This window comes from Nansenia antarctica, assembly GCF_963989245.1.
Source record: "Nansenia antarctica genome assembly, chromosome: 3".
NCBI classification, from domain to species: Eukaryota; Metazoa; Chordata; class Actinopteri; order Argentiniformes; family Microstomatidae; genus Nansenia; species Nansenia antarctica.
The window spans coordinates 58,176,388-58,193,377 of NC_137688.1; the positions used below are offsets into that span (position 1 = coordinate 58,176,388).

General features: G+C 44.8%; 1 protein-coding gene across 3 annotated transcripts in view; it reads right to left on the reverse strand.

The window, feature by feature from the left end:
• LOC308153463 (unconventional myosin-VI-like) overlaps positions 1–16,990 on the reverse strand; it is a 72,621-nt gene that overhangs the window by 18,402 nt on the left and 37,229 nt on the right. For all 3 annotated transcript variants that reach the window (XM_080526617.1, XM_080526616.1, XM_080526615.1), the window contains 15 exons: positions 14,437–14,581; positions 10,446–10,603; positions 10,218–10,309; positions 9,798–9,870; positions 8,542–8,669; positions 8,179–8,274; positions 7,737–7,925; positions 5,777–5,815; positions 5,444–5,537; positions 4,702–4,832; positions 4,482–4,559; positions 3,949–4,078; positions 3,452–3,542; positions 2,948–3,098; positions 251–459 (listed from right to left, as the gene is read on the reverse strand). In XM_080526617.1, coding sequence (XP_080382743.1) covers positions 251–459; positions 2,948–3,098; positions 3,452–3,542; positions 3,949–4,078; positions 4,482–4,559; positions 4,702–4,832; positions 5,444–5,537; positions 5,777–5,815; positions 7,737–7,925; positions 8,179–8,274; positions 8,542–8,669; positions 9,798–9,870; positions 10,218–10,309; positions 10,446–10,603; positions 14,437–14,581 — 1,804 coding nt within the window. The remainder of the gene's footprint in view (positions 1–250; positions 460–2,947; positions 3,099–3,451; positions 3,543–3,948; positions 4,079–4,481; positions 4,560–4,701; positions 4,833–5,443; positions 5,538–5,776; positions 5,816–7,736; positions 7,926–8,178; positions 8,275–8,541; positions 8,670–9,797; positions 9,871–10,217; positions 10,310–10,445; positions 10,604–14,436; positions 14,582–16,990) is intronic.

The following is a 16,990-nucleotide window of genomic DNA, read 5'->3' on the forward strand; positions in this document are numbered from 1 at the left end:
TTCCATGACAACACCCTTCAGTTACCTGGCAAATGAATTCGGATTTGATCGCGGGTCCATCGAGTTTGGGCAGTCGCCCCACGAATGCCTTAAATTAGTGGCTACTCATTTGTGATGGATACAACAGCCCCCCATTAGTTCTGCTAAAAGATGTTATACACCCATAAAATATGTGGGGACACTTGGTGTGACAAATGGTGTCTGAGATTTGGGGAGTACCCTTCCCCTTCCCCCTTTATCCTCCACTCACAGACGCCTGTCCTCCTCGTCCTGTTTGCGGCGCTGCTCCTCTTGCTCCTGCCTTTGCCTCTCTCTATCCATCTCCTCCTGGATGCGCTTCAGCCTCTCCTTCTCCTCCTCCTCCTTCTTCTTGTTCTGCATGGCAGTCAGCAGCTGCTCAGAGCGGGTCACCAGTGCCTGGTACTCGTGGTCAATCTCAATGCGAGTCATGACCATGCTCTAAAGGGGGAGAGGAGATGGGGAGGAAAACAGGCATCAAATAATCTTGGTACGGCTCAGGTCTTGGTACAGATCTGCTGTTTAAAAACCACGTCAACGATATTTCAAAAATCTTTTTTATGGAGGCAAGTGTGAAAAAAGGAAAGCCAATCTCGTGAGCTACTGAAAAGCTGTTCATTATTAGTTTATCCCCTCTCTCGCCTGACAAACCACTCCATGGCTGATATGCATCCCTAATCAGAGCCCTACAGTAAAGATCTGACTGTTGGCATTTACAGAGATTTCGAACACAGCTGTACAGGTGTGAACTCGAGGTAAATGTGTTACAGACACACTGCTGATTGAATATACAGTACATAGGCATCTGCCATCAGACTTTTATCAGAATGCCTTATTTTGGACCACAGCTGTGGGGTGGTGTTTAATGAGACTCGCCCGAGGACTCGCAGGTCCAAGATCTATTCCACTAAAAGCCAACATCAATCATGTACATCTGCCATAGCAGGCCCTATGCCAGTCCCAGTGCCTACACTGTCGACACCCTTTCAAAATGTTAATCTTCTGTCGCCCCAGTGCCTGGACTCAAAATAAATTAAGTTAGTTACTATTTTTCCCCACTAATGTTGACAGCCGTACTGTGCACTGTCAAAGTGAAAGAAACGTTTAAAAAATGATTCACTAAAATTATAAACAGAGATGACCTGTTTGCAAAGTCTACGGCTCTCCTATGTGTTCAAATGCTAAAATGTTACTGAATACATTTTTATCTGAGTCCATCTGAATGCAAGGATCATAGTTCACGTGATTTCAGAATCAATATATTTGTCTTTATAGGGTCCCTGCTTTGAGTAGGAATCAATTAGACACTGTGTTGATTAGGATGTCACTACCAACTCAGCAAATGTCTGTTTCTCTTGAGCCTGGCAAACTCTATCATTCCTGCTGGAGACTAGAATACAGTAGCCATAACATGATGCAGCTACCACTATTCTTCACACAGGACATGGTGTGGAAACTGTGATGCATGTTTGATTGATTGAGAATGTTTATGTTGGTCCCTTATACAATTCACAATACATATATTAAAAAATGTACACAGTCACAATGCGTACCAGGACCAAAAAGGTGTAGGCTGAAGCCATGGCTTATTGCGCCTACCCTTGTTACATGCATGTTTACTTTTTATTTTTTTCTCATGTGCTGGATTTGCATTTGAATTCATTGATGCAAAACACAATTGTGGATTTTAAATAGATTTTCAAATGTCCATTCCATCTGGCCACTCCGTTTTATAGACCAATGTTGTAGAGTGACTGGGATGATGTCTTCAATTCCTGCATTTGAGCTAATTTTAGTGACAGCTACAGCAAGGAGGGTGTAGCCTTTTGCAAAAAATGTATTCTCTGTCCAGTAGGCTGTGTAGATCAGTGGAAACAAATATACTTATTTAATGTATTTTGATTCCAGAGAAATGTCTGGCAAATTCTAGGCAAATGCCAATGGAGAGAAAGAGTAGAGATATAGAGAGAGATATACAGTATGGCTGCCAAAAAATACATTTGTGTGAATAATTTATCCTGAATTCTGTTCCTTCCAAAATGTAAAAACAGCACAGGTTCCCAAAACATAGCCAGAGCCCTCTGTAATTATCTACCATCTGGTAGCAGCCCCCATTAACTCGTGAAGTTTTAATCGAACAAACCACAATATGCTAAATGTTTCACAACGAGAGGTTCATACGATCTGTGCATGTATAACTGACATTTGAAAACGGAATGATGACATTTGCTCAAAGAAATAAGAACGAGATAGATATGTGCATGTATTTCGTCTCTTTTTGACACACTTAAATTAAATTGTTAGCTTGTTCGTTTTTGGACTGATGGACGTTTCTACTGTAGATTAATAGAATGTGGGGCTTGTGTCCATCTCACTCACACAGCGCTGCTAGGATCCTGATGAGGGGGCGCAAATATGATCACATCACCCCATCCTCAAATCACTTCATTGGCTCCCCCGTCTCCCTCAGAATTGAATTCAAGGTCTCCCTCCTCACCCACCAGTGCATTCATGGAACTGCCCCCCCCTACCTCAAGGATCTCCTCCATACCCCTCAGACCTCCTCACGCACCCTCTGTTCTACTGCCACCAACCTCCTCAAGACCCCCAGGACCAAGCTCCGCACCATGGGAGATCAGGCTTTCTGCTCGGCTGCTCCCAGGCTGTGGAATGCTCTCCCTGACCACCTGGGCACCACAGTCTGTGGATGCTTTTAAACGAGGCCTTAAAACCTACCTTTTTAATAGAGCCTTTTATTAGCTTTTTTGATTGAAAATGTTTATTGTTTTATCTTCTTGTTTTTAATTGTAGCACTTAGCTTTTTAAATTGAAAATGTTTATTGTTTTATCTTCTTGTTTTTAATTGTAGCACTTGTAACACTTTATGTAAAGTGCTTTTACAAATAAAATGTATTATTATTATTATTACTTTGATTTTGACCATCAGTGCGGTGATGGAGGTGTCCAGCTCCTGGATCTGTTTGCTCATTTCCTGCTTGCCCTCCTTGAGACCGTTCACCACCTCGTTGAACTTGTTCATTCTCGTCTTCAGGTTCCGCACCTTCACGAGCCCATCAATCCTGCCACACACACACACACACACACACACACACACACACACACACACACACACACACACACACACACACACACACACACACACACAAATAAATAAAACCAGACCCATAAAATCACACACAATGTTAGTCTAAACCAGCAGGTTGCCAGATCAGAGAACCTCAAGGTGAAAATTCCCCAGGACTTGTTTACCATCAGAGATCTCTCTAGGGCAGCGCTGTACAGGCCACCACATGACAGTCTCTGTAGCAACATGAGAGTGATGTGCTAAACAGCCTGGCACCACTGAGATGTGAAAAACGCGAATGAGGAAGATGAGGAAGAGGAAGAGTTGGATGGAGGAGAGGACACCCACCTCGGCTTGTGCTTCCTCCTGCACAGCCACATGCGCACTGTCTTCTGCATCTTGATGCAAGCACTGGCACGGTACAGCATCTTATTTTTCACTGTGGAAGAGAGAGTGTGTGACGGTGAGAACCCAGACACCCACCAACCTGCTGGGCTGGGCACAGACACTCAGAAGACACCACGGTAGTACACACAGAGAGCAGACGATATGGAAATGGATCGTCAGTCAGGGTAAAACAAATGGAAAAATAGAGAATGCCTATCATGAGGAGGTACAGGGTATTTATAGTGTCCTGTATCTATAGTATGTGCACTATAGATAGCGGTTGAGGATAATAAGATAATGAGTTGTATGAGATATGAGCCGTATACGTCATCAGAGGACACGCCGCACCAAAACAGAGGGCCAGAGACAGTTACCGTTTTTTGATCAGAGCACCTGATGCCATTCCTTGAACAATTTAATTATTGTACGATTTGGTAACCGTAGGTTACGTTACTCACACTTAATGACGGACAGGGAACACCACTGGACCTTCTTCCAGCGGCTGCAGATGAGCCACTTGTTGACCTTCTTCACAAGCTCCGCCAGGTGGTCTGGGTCCGACTTCATGATCTGGTCGAACTCTGCAAACTGAGGTGAGGAGGAGGAGGGAGGAGAGAGAATGAGAGAGACAGGGAGAATGAGAGAGAGAGAGTAACACAGTAAACCCAAAAGCACTTTCACAGTAAAACAGCCATCAACACAGTGATGTTTCCTTAGGGTTGGAGATATTTCATGGATAATAGCAGCAAATCATGGCAAAAATAGACATTTTAATTAAAGCTCTTCAAAATAAGTATACCGCATATTCATGATTTATCTTTCATCAGAAATGAATACACCATCTGTTCAGCTCTTGGTTTATTAACAAAATCTAATTTCCCCTTACCTTCACAGCCAAATGCACCTAATGCACCTAGTTTTGAGCCTCTTCATTCATAATGGGGAACATTAATAACCATTTTAATGAGAGCCACAGAAAAGAGAGTCTCACCTTTCCGGGCCTGAAGAACACTCTGGTCAATCCAAACTTGTAGTCGTTCTCATTCAAACCCAGTGCTTTAAATAAAGCCTGGAGCACAAAACATACAATAGCATATCAGTACAATGTAATCAGGTGGTTCATCGTGTGTAGGCTATATACAATTATTAACAAGCAATTGAGCCCAGAGCCAGGTTGAGCATGGGGGGGGGGGGGAACGACGACGACTGACCTTCGTGAAGAGACGTGGATCCAGGCGGGTGAGCTTGGCAGGCATGTACTGCTTGTACATGTTGTAGAGCTCATGGAAGGGAGCCCTGGAGGGGAACCCCCCCTGCATGAGGTCCAGCACAGACACCATCCCTACCAGGAAACAGCACAGGGTCAGAACAGGGTCAGAACAGACAGAAGAAACAACTCCACAGTTCTGCTACAGCTCACAATAGACTTACTGTACCGTGTTAGCTTTAACTTCCATAGAACAGTGACATAAACCTGATCAACATGTCTTCTTGTGTATGTCCATGCACAGCCACTTCCTCTGTCCACTCAGATGCACAGTACTGTACAGTACAGCGGACAAATGCACTGCGCCATTTGTTCTTTTATATACAAAGAAATGGAGCACAGAATCCGCCTAATGAGATGTACGTGCGCAGATGAAAAATGCAGATGCTGAACAAAAAGCATGTCAAATGGGATATGCAGATTGAACAGGAGAATGGGAACTTTTCCCCTGTAGCATTTTAAGGTCTGGGCAAGGACAAAGGTTCAGAAACACTCAATCAAGCAGAAGTGCTCTTCTGAGGAGCATAGTGAATCAGCAACACTGCAGGAAAGCAGAGTTTACTGATATATCTTTTTGATGAGCAAACAGAATAGACACTTGAACACTCCAATCGTGAATCTGTGTTAGCGCTATAGTACTTGTACTTGTCTCTCCAGCGCTGTATGGAGAGAGAGAACATACTGACCTGAGCACTGCAGCTGAGAGAGAATCTGGGCCCCTTCAAACTGGTGGCTGATCATCTTCAGGTTAGGTTTTATACAGCGGATGAAACTGGAGCCCTGGGACGGAGAAAAAGCAGTGAGCCCATTAGTCCTGACAGCAGACCCCTGCAAATGGCCCTCATGCACCGACGGTGCAGACCGGATTTAAACATTTTGGACATGGTTCAGACAGGGCAGGCTCACTAAATTGCAATTCGCTCTAAAGTTACATTACAGGGGAATTGACTTCAAGTTACCGTACAGTACTTGCCAGAGGGATAGAGCAGTAAAGGTAGAACACAAAAGTCAATACTGACCGTGCTACGAAGCTTCTCCAGGAGTATGTTCAACTGGGTCTGTTTAAGTAAAGAGAGAAAAGCTTTTGTTTAGTGATATAGAGTAGACCTACTTGAGGGACCTGTCTAGTCCAACAAAAAACTAAAAACATGCTTGTTAAAAGGGTGCTTGCTCCCTCTGCCTCTAGCGATCCTGTCCGAAACTCACTCAAACTGACAGTGACACAAGCAACAGCACAGCCATGAAGGGGCACATAACAATGGAAAGTGACTGGAGGAAAGTACATATTCTTCATTCGACAAATCCATGCAAACAGGTGAATAAACAAGACATTTAAGCCATCAGGAATGGAGGACAGAGGGACGCATGGTTGGTAGCTGCTGTGCATTGTGGGAACACAGACAGATAACCGCTTTTTGGCCACTCTCTGTAACAGCTGTGGTTCTCTGCAGTGAGGAGTGTTTAACTGACTTCTCTAAGGACACCACAAGGATATTAATATTTATGCTCGGCGCGATTTCACGTGTCAAATAAACAGCTCTATACGGCTCCATCGCCCTGTAACTCCAGGAACAGACGGGTACAAAAATGTATGCCTGATTAAGTCAAGGACGAAGTCTTACGATCTATTACGAGCTATGGGTGCAATTGCCAAATAGCATGGGTGTTGGCTAATAAACAATACACAATCTTGCATTTTGGTTACAAGAATGTTATTGTGGCATCGTAGAATGGTCTGGAGAATGCAGAGGTGATCAATCTGGGGTCATTGACATTTAGTTGACATCCTGACATGAACTATGGATCTACCTCTGATTCTTGCATGTGGAAAAGTGTAGCCTAGCAACATGAGATGTGACAGGTCTGCAGTACACTGTTGATTCTAAAGGATATGATTAATAACCGGTTGCATTCATGTCTTGGGGGAAAAGCTGTACTTTGATTAATTGGAGGAACAATTCAAATTAGATATCATTAGCAATATACGCAGATTTAGGTATGGAAATGAAGCTGGTCTGTTGCAGTATCATAGACATGGGAGACAATTTCACAGACAGGATTGTGGGAGGGACAGGGTGTGACGGTAAGCGGTTAGCTGGAGAACAGAGGGGTATTGTTCACAGGTATTGTTCACAGCATTAGTCAATGATGCATTTGGTACACAAAACAGCAGCGCAAGACAAGTTACCTTCATTCCCTGGCTGATTCTACGATTCCTCACGACTGACTTTACCCCCCTTATATTTTTCCTGTCTGTATTTCTGTCTGTCTCACTCTCTCTCTAACACCTTCCAAACTTAAATCACAGCTTTAATGGGGATAAGGAGAGAATGGAGGGACAGAAGGGGAGGGACAGTGGGAGGGAGAGATATTAGGAGCAACACCACCACAGGTAACTGAGCACAGAGAGAACATGAAGTCAGTGGAAACTCATCTAGACGTACAGTACATTAAATCAGACACCGCTAGAAAAACAATTATGCCTCCCTAAAACAGAAGCTGTGTTGAAATAATGCGAATGCAATGAATATGAATACTTCTATTATATTAATATTTACCAATAGTATCTAACACCTCTTGGGTGTAACTTATAACACACAGGGTTCCCACGGGTCCTTGAAATTCTCTCTCTCTCTCTCTCTCTCTCTCTCTCTCTCTCTCTCTCTCTCTCTCTCTCTCTCTCTCTCTCTCTCTAACTAACTAACTAACTAACTAACTAACTATGCCGTGTTGGTCCTTGAATTTGAAGGAATTGAGTCTTGAAAGTCCTTAAAAGGTGCTTGAAAGGTGTTTGAATTTGATGTTTCAGAAGGTGTAAACACAATATTGTATACACAATAGACTACTTCTAAGTGCTACTGTTCTGCATACAAACTATAGGACATAGCTTTGGCTGTTAAAATTCAACATTCAAAATTGTGAACCGCAGGACATGATGAAGTAAACAAACTAAAAAAACAAACAGTGGATTTAACTCACTTTGAATTTGTTTCCAACACTGATGAAGCTTAGCTTCCCGGCCTTGGCGTTTCGACCCTGGTGTTGCTTGGAGTCCTTGGTGTTGTTGGAGTTTTCAAAGAGTTCCCTCACAAACCTGTCCTTGGATTCACTCACGAGGCACTCCAGAGACATGTGCAGGGCGTCGTTATTCTTCTCCACAAACTTGGTCTGAAAAATTGCACAAAGTAAAAAACCATTGACCTACTCTATTCATTTATGTCATATGCCAAGCTGCTTTCATTTGCAAGGGTTTTGTAGGAAAAAGGATGAGAGAGATTGAATATCGAAAGAGGTTCAATGGGTACATTTGGTTCGTCATACACCAAGATTGCAAAAGATGTGGGAAGAAATCAGATAAAGGGATATGTGTAAATGTTTATGCCATTCAAACATGTTGCTGAGTACACCCATTTGAGCGTACCGTCTCATAGCACACAGCTCCTGCAAAGTGTCTGACGATGAAGCCTTCATCATCCCTCACGTTTCTGTGTACGGCCAGCTTGGACTTCCTGGGCACCTGAGGGACAGATACATAACCTCAAAGCACATAGCATTTTTTATTCATTTATTTATTCCTATTTTTGGAATAAATCTTGAATTATTGCCTTATTGTCTTGTGCTGCAATGTCAGGAACCGAAGCCTAAGAATTATTTTACTCTCTTACACTTGTGTAATGTGACAGAAACTAAAAGAAACTTGAAACAATACTCAAAGCATAGTGAAGGCTAGTGTGACTTTCTACAGAAAGGACATTGAGCCCTGGTTGGAGTAGTAAGGACCTACAGTCAGGCGGAAGTGGTTCTTGTGCTTGTTGTGTACTGTCTCTGCAAAGTGCTGGTCGCTGGGCTGAGGTAGACGGTTCTCTTCATCCAGGATGTCCAGGATGCCCACCAGCTTGGCCTCAATTAGGTCTGGAGACAAAGACAGAGAGTGAGATGGAGAGAGAGTGAAACAGAGAGAGAGTGAGACGGGGAGAGAGTGAGACGGAGAGAGAGTGAGACGGAGAGAGAGTGAGACAGAGAGAGAGTGAGACAGAGAGAGAGTGAGACAGAGAGAGAGTGAGACAGAGAGAGAGTGAGATGGGGAGAGAGTGAGACAGAGAGAGAGTGAGACAGAGAGAGAGTGAAACAGGGAGAGAGGTGGGTCACGGGTCTTTTTTATTTTATTTTATTTTTTTAGACCAAAACTCAAAAATCCAAAACTCCAGCGTAGCCTAAGAGCTAGAACAGCATTTTGCAAGTGTCATTTACTTGTAAATACATTTTGTACAGCCCTGGGTCACAGATAAAAGCTCCCGAAATGCATGTACCTGGGATTTCTTGAGTCCACCAAGTACCATATACTTTAGCACAAAATAATCATCATCATCATCATCCCCCAGACTACCTCTGCTCTGCTTGTCTAGTACACATTTATTTTTACTTTTTTAATGAACATTTTCACAATTAAATCAGTACAGAATGTTTCTAATCTAACATACATTGCTATGCAGTTGCGAGAAAAAGTATGTGAACCCATTGGAAGTATATTGTATAAAGAATGGTTATGAAGAATCAGATACATTGGCTTAATATATACACCATTTTCCCCAGCGTTTTTCTCCCAGTTCTTTTTTTGGGAGCCTTATAGTGTGAGCCCTTTGTTCAGTACAACACTCTTAACAGAAAAACCTATGATGGATGTAAAAAAGTAAAAGTAAAGGCAAAAAGTAAAAGGCACATGTTCTCAGGGGCAGTGTCTTTTTGACTCAACAGGCGAGCTCCAATCAGTGCAGGCTTTAAGGGTTTTTACTAAAAGTTTACCCCACTCTACATGCCTGGACTAGAGAAAAGCCAGCATTAACCCAAGACACCTCCATCCCACTGCCCACTGTGCTTACTGCTGCAACTCTACAGACACAACTCAAGAAAGAAGAAAACAGCCCTCCAATGCTCACAAACTCTCCAGTCAGACAAACAAGGAATACCAACAAATCCACAGCTAGGACAACGTTACTGGTAACTCAACAGTGATATGCATGTAAACATGAGGAAACAAACCTATGCAGTCCTGATTGTCGACGTAATGGACTTCATTCACTCCAAGCCCCTCCTTGTGGTACAGCTCTTGCTCCTACAATATAAACACAATGGTTCCAATAAGCAATTATTATGATTTTCATAATATTATAAATTGTTTGTATTATATTATTATTAGTAGTAGTATTAGTATTATTATTATTATTATTATTATTGTGATATTCCCATTATTCTGTGGAATAACAAGGACAAGGACTGTACGGAACACTAGAATACATAAGTGTATAAATACATAGAAATAAACTGTCAAATTTTAAAGGTCAAGGTTTCATTGCCGCTTGTTGCCAGCACTTTTTGGACTCCAGGGGTGTGAATAATTCGACAGGAGGGTCAACAGTCAGTAGAAAAAGAGCACCTGCATGAAGATGATGAAGCACTCACCTCTTTCAGGATACGCTCGTTGAAAAACTGCTGCAGCTTCTCATTACAGTAGTTGATGCAGAACTGCTCGAAGCTGTTATGCTCAAAGTACTCTGAAGGGAGATTGAGACGGAGAAACATAAACATCCGCAACGTTCATTTCGAATTTCCACAACGTTATACCCACACAACCTTCATCCCCCATATCCATACACAGTGGTATAGGAGCACAAAAGAGACGGTACAAACCGAAGCCTGCGATATCCAGGACCCCGATGAAGTGGGCAGAGGACTCAAAGGGGAAGCACTGGTTGACCCTGGTGACCACATGATCGAACAGGCGACTGTACATGGCCTTGGCCAAGGCGTCTCGTGCGTGGTTTGCCTGCTCAACTTTCAGTGGCACTCTGGGGGAGAGAGGGAGGCAGACGACAGGGAGGGAGCGTCAATTATTTTGTCGACCCATTGTCCTGTCCAAACATTGGGTCAGCAAAATTATTAAGGGCTCGCTTGACCTCCCAAGCAGATAAGTGTGTTATTGACGACTTGGACAAGGGAGTGATTGGGTTACGGCTGCTATCACACTCCAATGACACGGAAAGTATAAACATCAGCACTGCATCTGACCGCGCTCGAGTACACTTGTGCAGCTCAATATAATTAGACAACAGTGTGACGTTTCTCAACAAGCTTGAGCTTTGCATTTCAAAACCCAATTTTTGGCATACACTTAAAGGCAGTAAAGAACAAGGGTTCTCTCTCAGCAGATCACTGCGCTCTATGGGGGTGTTCTCACTAGAACATTTGCTTCACTTGAAACAGAGTTTAGGATAAAATTTGCTTTGCTCTGCGTCATTTGGAGCGGTCTGTTGCTTCGATTGCGTATGTTACTTCGTTACGTGAAGGGCTGTGAGAACGCAAATCAGAGAAATAATTTATGCAACAATGTTGCGAACTCATCCACTGGCTCCAGGTCTCGATTCAGACTTTCAATTGAGAACATGACCTAAGTCATATTGTGAGTAAAGATTCCGAGACTCCTCGGACCCCTTTACCTCCATTTCCACTAGTCAATTATCTACACAGACACAGTCATACACAGGCACACATGCAGGCACACACGCCCTCACACCCTCTCTCCCTCTCTCCCTCTCTCTCTTTGGGCAGAACTAAACCATTACTTAACCATTACCAGTATGCACCCTTGTGGAGTTCCCTTCAGCATTGGCCAATGTGGTAATACGACAGTCACGACTCTCCCCACTGGGACGCTCCATGATGGCCCCTTCACCCCTGTGGTCTCCACCGTCCCACCCTACATCTCTCTCAGTACACCTCGTCTCACTCAATCTCAAATGTCTGCCATGTTTAATTCATTCTCCCCCCCCTCTAGCGGGTGTAAAGGGTCCACAGTTTTTGCGAAATGCAAATCTGAGGGTAAAAGCCAGAGCACTAATAGCAGCAGTGATGTTTCTTCCCTTTTTCAGGCCTCGGGGCTCCACCTCGCCTCATCTCCATACATTTCACAGCGGAGGCCGTGTCTCTTGTGGCTGGGAGGGTTGGAAGGAGTGTGTAGCCCCCCCCCACCCCCACCCCACCCCGCCTTGCTCAGCTGTTCTTTACTACAATGCACATTGATTAACACTCTCTCACCCACAAACAGACATGCCTAAGGCCATTCTCTTACAGATCATTTAGTTCAGGGAGCTTTCTCCCTTACATAAGTCACAAAAATAGCCCGCTTAAGAGTGGAATAGACAGGCTCAAATCGCCACTTTCCAGCCCATTGTAAGTCACTCACTCTCTGCTACTGTCACTATTAAGTGACAAATGTGACACAGCCCAATGAAAAGGGCTACCTGTAGGCGAAATCATTTTTCAGTCTTTTACATGTGCTTAAACTACAGATTGTAAGCTTTCAAATGATGCATCATACATTGAAATCGGAAACAAATTGAAGACGACATGAGTATTTGAAAGTTGCTACACCGGAAATCACTAAGCACAGAAAATCCCCATCAAAGATAATGAATCCCCATCAAACAACAAGAAACGAAGTCATTGTGTTATAGATTACACTTATTTAATGAATGTAAAACTGTTCGGAAAAATAACGAGTGGGTAATTCACATCTTCGAGTTGAATGTTAGCTAAAAAAACGAAAATCCAAAAAAAAAAAAAAAAAAACTTTAAAGACGAATTTGACGTCTTTCTCATTTCCGAGAGGTGTCCAGAAACACCAGGAGCAGTCACAAATAGTTTACAAATAAATACTGTATGCCCTGAAGACAAACAGGGCCAGTCTAGCTGCTGTGCTAGCTGATTGCTTCCACACCCTGTAAAAACATGAGGTCTCCCTCGCTCACCAGAGCCCCCCCACACAGGGGACCGAGAGAGACGAGGACCACATAAATCTACAACTTAACAACCTGAGCAGCAGAGCAAAAGCTGCTCTCAATCAACAGATAAAAGGGGAGGCATTCACATTAGCGGAGGAGAACGGTAATCGCTGCGAGTGACGTGGCATTCCGTTGGCAAGCGGAGTGGCCCAAGCTGCCCATGAAACAATCCCAGGCGTTAGACGGGCGGAGCCGTGGCTAGAACGCAGGCAGGCGCTTGGCTAGATAGCAGGGTTCCTACAAGACAACAAGTTCCTACAAGGGTTCAACCTCAAGACCTTTTTAGACCTCTTTGAATAGCATTTTAGACCTATTCGCGACACCATGTGATAGCTTTTTGTCATCCTTGAGGTGATGAAATTAGCTTGATTAATTTCCGCGTAAATAGATGTGGTCGGACTGATTTCCTTGCAGGATCTCATTTTAAAGACCTAGCACCTCATTTTTAGACCAAATAACTGACATTTGGGACCTTTTTAGGCCTTATAAGTTGGATTGATGGATTTCAGACTTTAAGGCTTTTTAAGACCAGCACAGGAACCCTGAGATAGGGATAATCAAAGGAGAGCCACGCTTCTATCTGCCTTCTTCAGACGACTCTGTGAAGCTCTCCTGTCCCCACAGAGACACTGTGAAGCTCTCCTGTCCCCACAGCGACACTGTGAAGCTCTCCTGTCCCCACAGCGACACTGTGAAGCTCTCCTGTCCCCACAGCGACACTGTGAAGCTCTCCTGTCCCCACAGCAACACTGTGAAGCTCTCCTGTCCCCACAGCAACACTGTGAAGCTCTCCTGTCCCCACAGCAACACTGTGAAGCTCTCCTGTCCCCACAGCGACACTGTGAAGCTCTCCTGTCCCCACAGCAACACTGTGAAGCTCTCCTGTCCCCACAGCAACACTGTGAAGCTCTCCTGTCCCCACAGCAACACTGTGAAGCTCTCCTGTCCCCACAGCGACACTGTGAAGCTCTCCTGTCCCCACAGCAACACTGTGAAGCTCTCCTGTCCCCACAGCGACACTGTGAAGCTCTCCTGTCCCCACAGCAACACTGTGAAGCTCTCCTGTCCCCACAGCGACACTGTGAAGCTCTCCTGTCCCCACAGCGACACTGTGAAGCTCTCCTGTCCCCACAGCGACACTGTGAAGCTCTCCTGTCCCCACAGCGACACTGTGAAGCTCTCCTGTCCCCACAGCGACACTGTGAAGCTCTCCTGTCCCCACAGCGACAGGATCTGTACATCACCCTTTTTTTCCTCATGCAGTATTCTGATTCCATCCTCTCCACAGCCCTTCACTGCCATGTTTCCACTTGTGTTCTCTGTGTTTTATAAAGCATAAACTGGAGATGTACAATATGGCATGGAGGCTTCCTTCTAGCAGGGAGGCAGGAGCAGTCCTATTTTTAACTGTGTTAGAGTGACGTGTGCAGCACACACACACACACACACGCGCACGCACGCACACACACGCGCTCTGTGCTAGAGTGACGTAGCACACGCACACACGCGCACGCACGCGCACACGCACACGCCTCTGCGTTTCCTGTGGTAACTGGTATGTGACCCTGTGGGCAGTGTAAAACAAGGTGATAGGAATACCCCGTATGTGTGCTACTGCAGCAGATCATACACAACTGTGTTCGAGAACCATTCAAGAATTGTTAATGCACAATTCCCCGAATGGATGCGCATGAGACATGACCAATGTCAATATATAACCTGACCCTCATTGGTTACACCATGTGGTTCACCAACGTCCATCCCTTGACGCAATCAAAACAGCAAACAGCTGTGCACCATGTGCCCCCTGCCCCTCTGCGTGACTGTGAGGGGGTTCTTACTTGATAACTGTTCCTTTGGCGCCCCCTGCTGTTGTGAGCATGACCCTGGTGGTGAGGCTGACCCTGAGGTCGTCCTCTTCCAGACCCAGCAGCTCAGCACAGTACTCCAGCGTCTGGCTCGACTGGTTCTTTATGGTGCAGCCACCTGGTGAGACACACAGAGGTCAAAGGTTAACATGGACATTGTGAGCGCTTACAAAGAAAGTGGCTGAAACTCCCTGCCAGCTGGGAGTCTATGTCAAAGGTGACATCAGAGACAGGGCTCATATCACGCGGATGTGGCGCAAGAGGTAGAGCCGCCGTCTAATGATCGCAAGGTCGGCAGATCGGCGGTTCGAGCTAACCCTAACCCCGGCTGGTCACATGTTGAAGTGTCCTTGGGCAAGACACTGAACCCCAAATTGCTCCCAGTGAGCGAGCCGGTGCCTTGCATGGTAGCTTGCCGCCATTGGTGTGTGAATGAGTGTGTGAATGGGTTAATGAGAGGCTGTTGTAAAGCGCTTTGCATAAAGGCACTATATAAGTGCAGTCCATTTACCATTTACCATTTAGACAGACCATGGTCTCACACAGAGTAAATTGTGGACTGAGCTATGGAGTATGACGTGATTAATTGGGTCGAGTTAACCTCTTTGTATAACTATTTTAGTATGCACAGTATGCTAGGCCAGTTAGGATGTTGAGGGGGGTTAGCTTGGGTGGTAGCTTGCGACATCGACAGCGATGTGCTAAATCCACAGTGATGCGGTAGATGGCATTTTTTTCTTTTTCACGATCCGGAGGTCCGGGGCTATTCATAAAACATTTGGGGCTAGAGACCTGGATGCACAGGCCTAACAACGTCACTGTGCTAGGCATTTCATTAGAAAATAGTTAGACAAACAGGTTAATAATAGCCTAATAATATTATGATGAAATGGGCTTCATTAGTCCTGAAACACAGCACTCCATCACTGCCTAGCACTCTGCATACTATACTGTGACTCTGCTGCTCTGTCAGGGGGTTGCCACTGTGGGTGACAAGAGGGACAGTATGAGGGTGACACAGGAAAGAATCCCCCCCCTCAGAAGACCTGGGAAGCTGGGACAGGATATCGTATGATTCATGTGGAGACGGAGGAGCAGGACGGCCCATCAACCACTGTCACGATCATTATTTTCTCAGACTGCACGCTTTGCCTCAGTCGTTGGAAAAAATTTGCCCTGAGAGAACCCCGCTGTGAAAACGACTCTCTTTAAATGGCACCACGCTGTGCTCTCACTTCTGTTCCCGGGGGGGAGGACAGGGAGGGAGGGACCGGAGCCATTATGTTCAGTCTCACAGGGATGTTCAAAAAGGAATGTTTGATTTCCATAGAAATGTAGCTTTCTTGGGGTTATCTGAAACAGCATGCATAAATGGGTGGCGTGGCTGAGACATCCACACAGTAATGTACCACCCCATGACCAAAGGGAGTATATCACAAGTGGTCTGAAAATAGCAATGCAAATCGATGACATGATTGAAAATTTATCATTGGACTCATTTACCACTGGTACAGGTTGTGTTACAGTGGTAAATGAGTCCACAACCCCCGCCCTCGAATGGTAAATTGCTTTTCTCCAACAGCCACCAGAATTCATGTATTTACAATCATTAATCATTTCAGAATACATATATCCTTCCGCCACAGAATATAGTCCCATAAACAAGATCAACCATTGCATTGTAGGTCAGCACAGGTGTTCTTAATCAGATTGATTGGGAGGCGCATTGATACTGGAAATGCGATCTGAACAGTGGGTTGTTGAGATTTATACAACAGTTAGTTCCGACCAAGTAATTTGATTGGACAAGAGGCATTCCATGAGTTACGATATATAGTATAACAGCACTGGGACTTTTAACTATGTGTATCACTCCGCTGCACAGGTGTTCAGCAGCGTGCTGTCTGATGTCAACTGGTCTGACTCTGAATCACATTCACACATGCCACCAAAGCGACTGTCAACCGAGTCATATTTCACTGGTTGCACAATACATGGAAATGTACAAATAAATGTACACGATACAAAGTAGCTAGTTTGTGTTCAGGGGTCGGTTGCACCACTTCTTACTAACTTCTTGCACCACTTCTTACTAAGTACAAACTAACCCCAAACTAACCCCAAACTAACCCTAAACTAACCCTAAACTAACCCTTCGGTACTCGGCCTGCGGCCTCGTACCTACGACCGAATCACAGCCGTGCTGATATTCAGTATAACACACTCCCTCTCGTGTGATATTGCTTAAATTTACCACTGTTCCTAGCCAATCAGAATCCAGTATCCATACATGCTGTTGTAGAAAGTGCAATTTTAACCCCTCAACCTCTCCGCTCCCACTCACCCACCCACCCACACACACACCCAGGGCCGCTTGGGAGATATGCGAGGCCCTGTGCGAAGTCAGATTTGCGAGGCCTTTTATAATGATGTAGGCTACTATTCTAACCGCGCGACACGCACGCACCGATATATTGCAAGAAATGCGCTCACATGCTGTGCTGATAGACAATAGAATATCTACTTA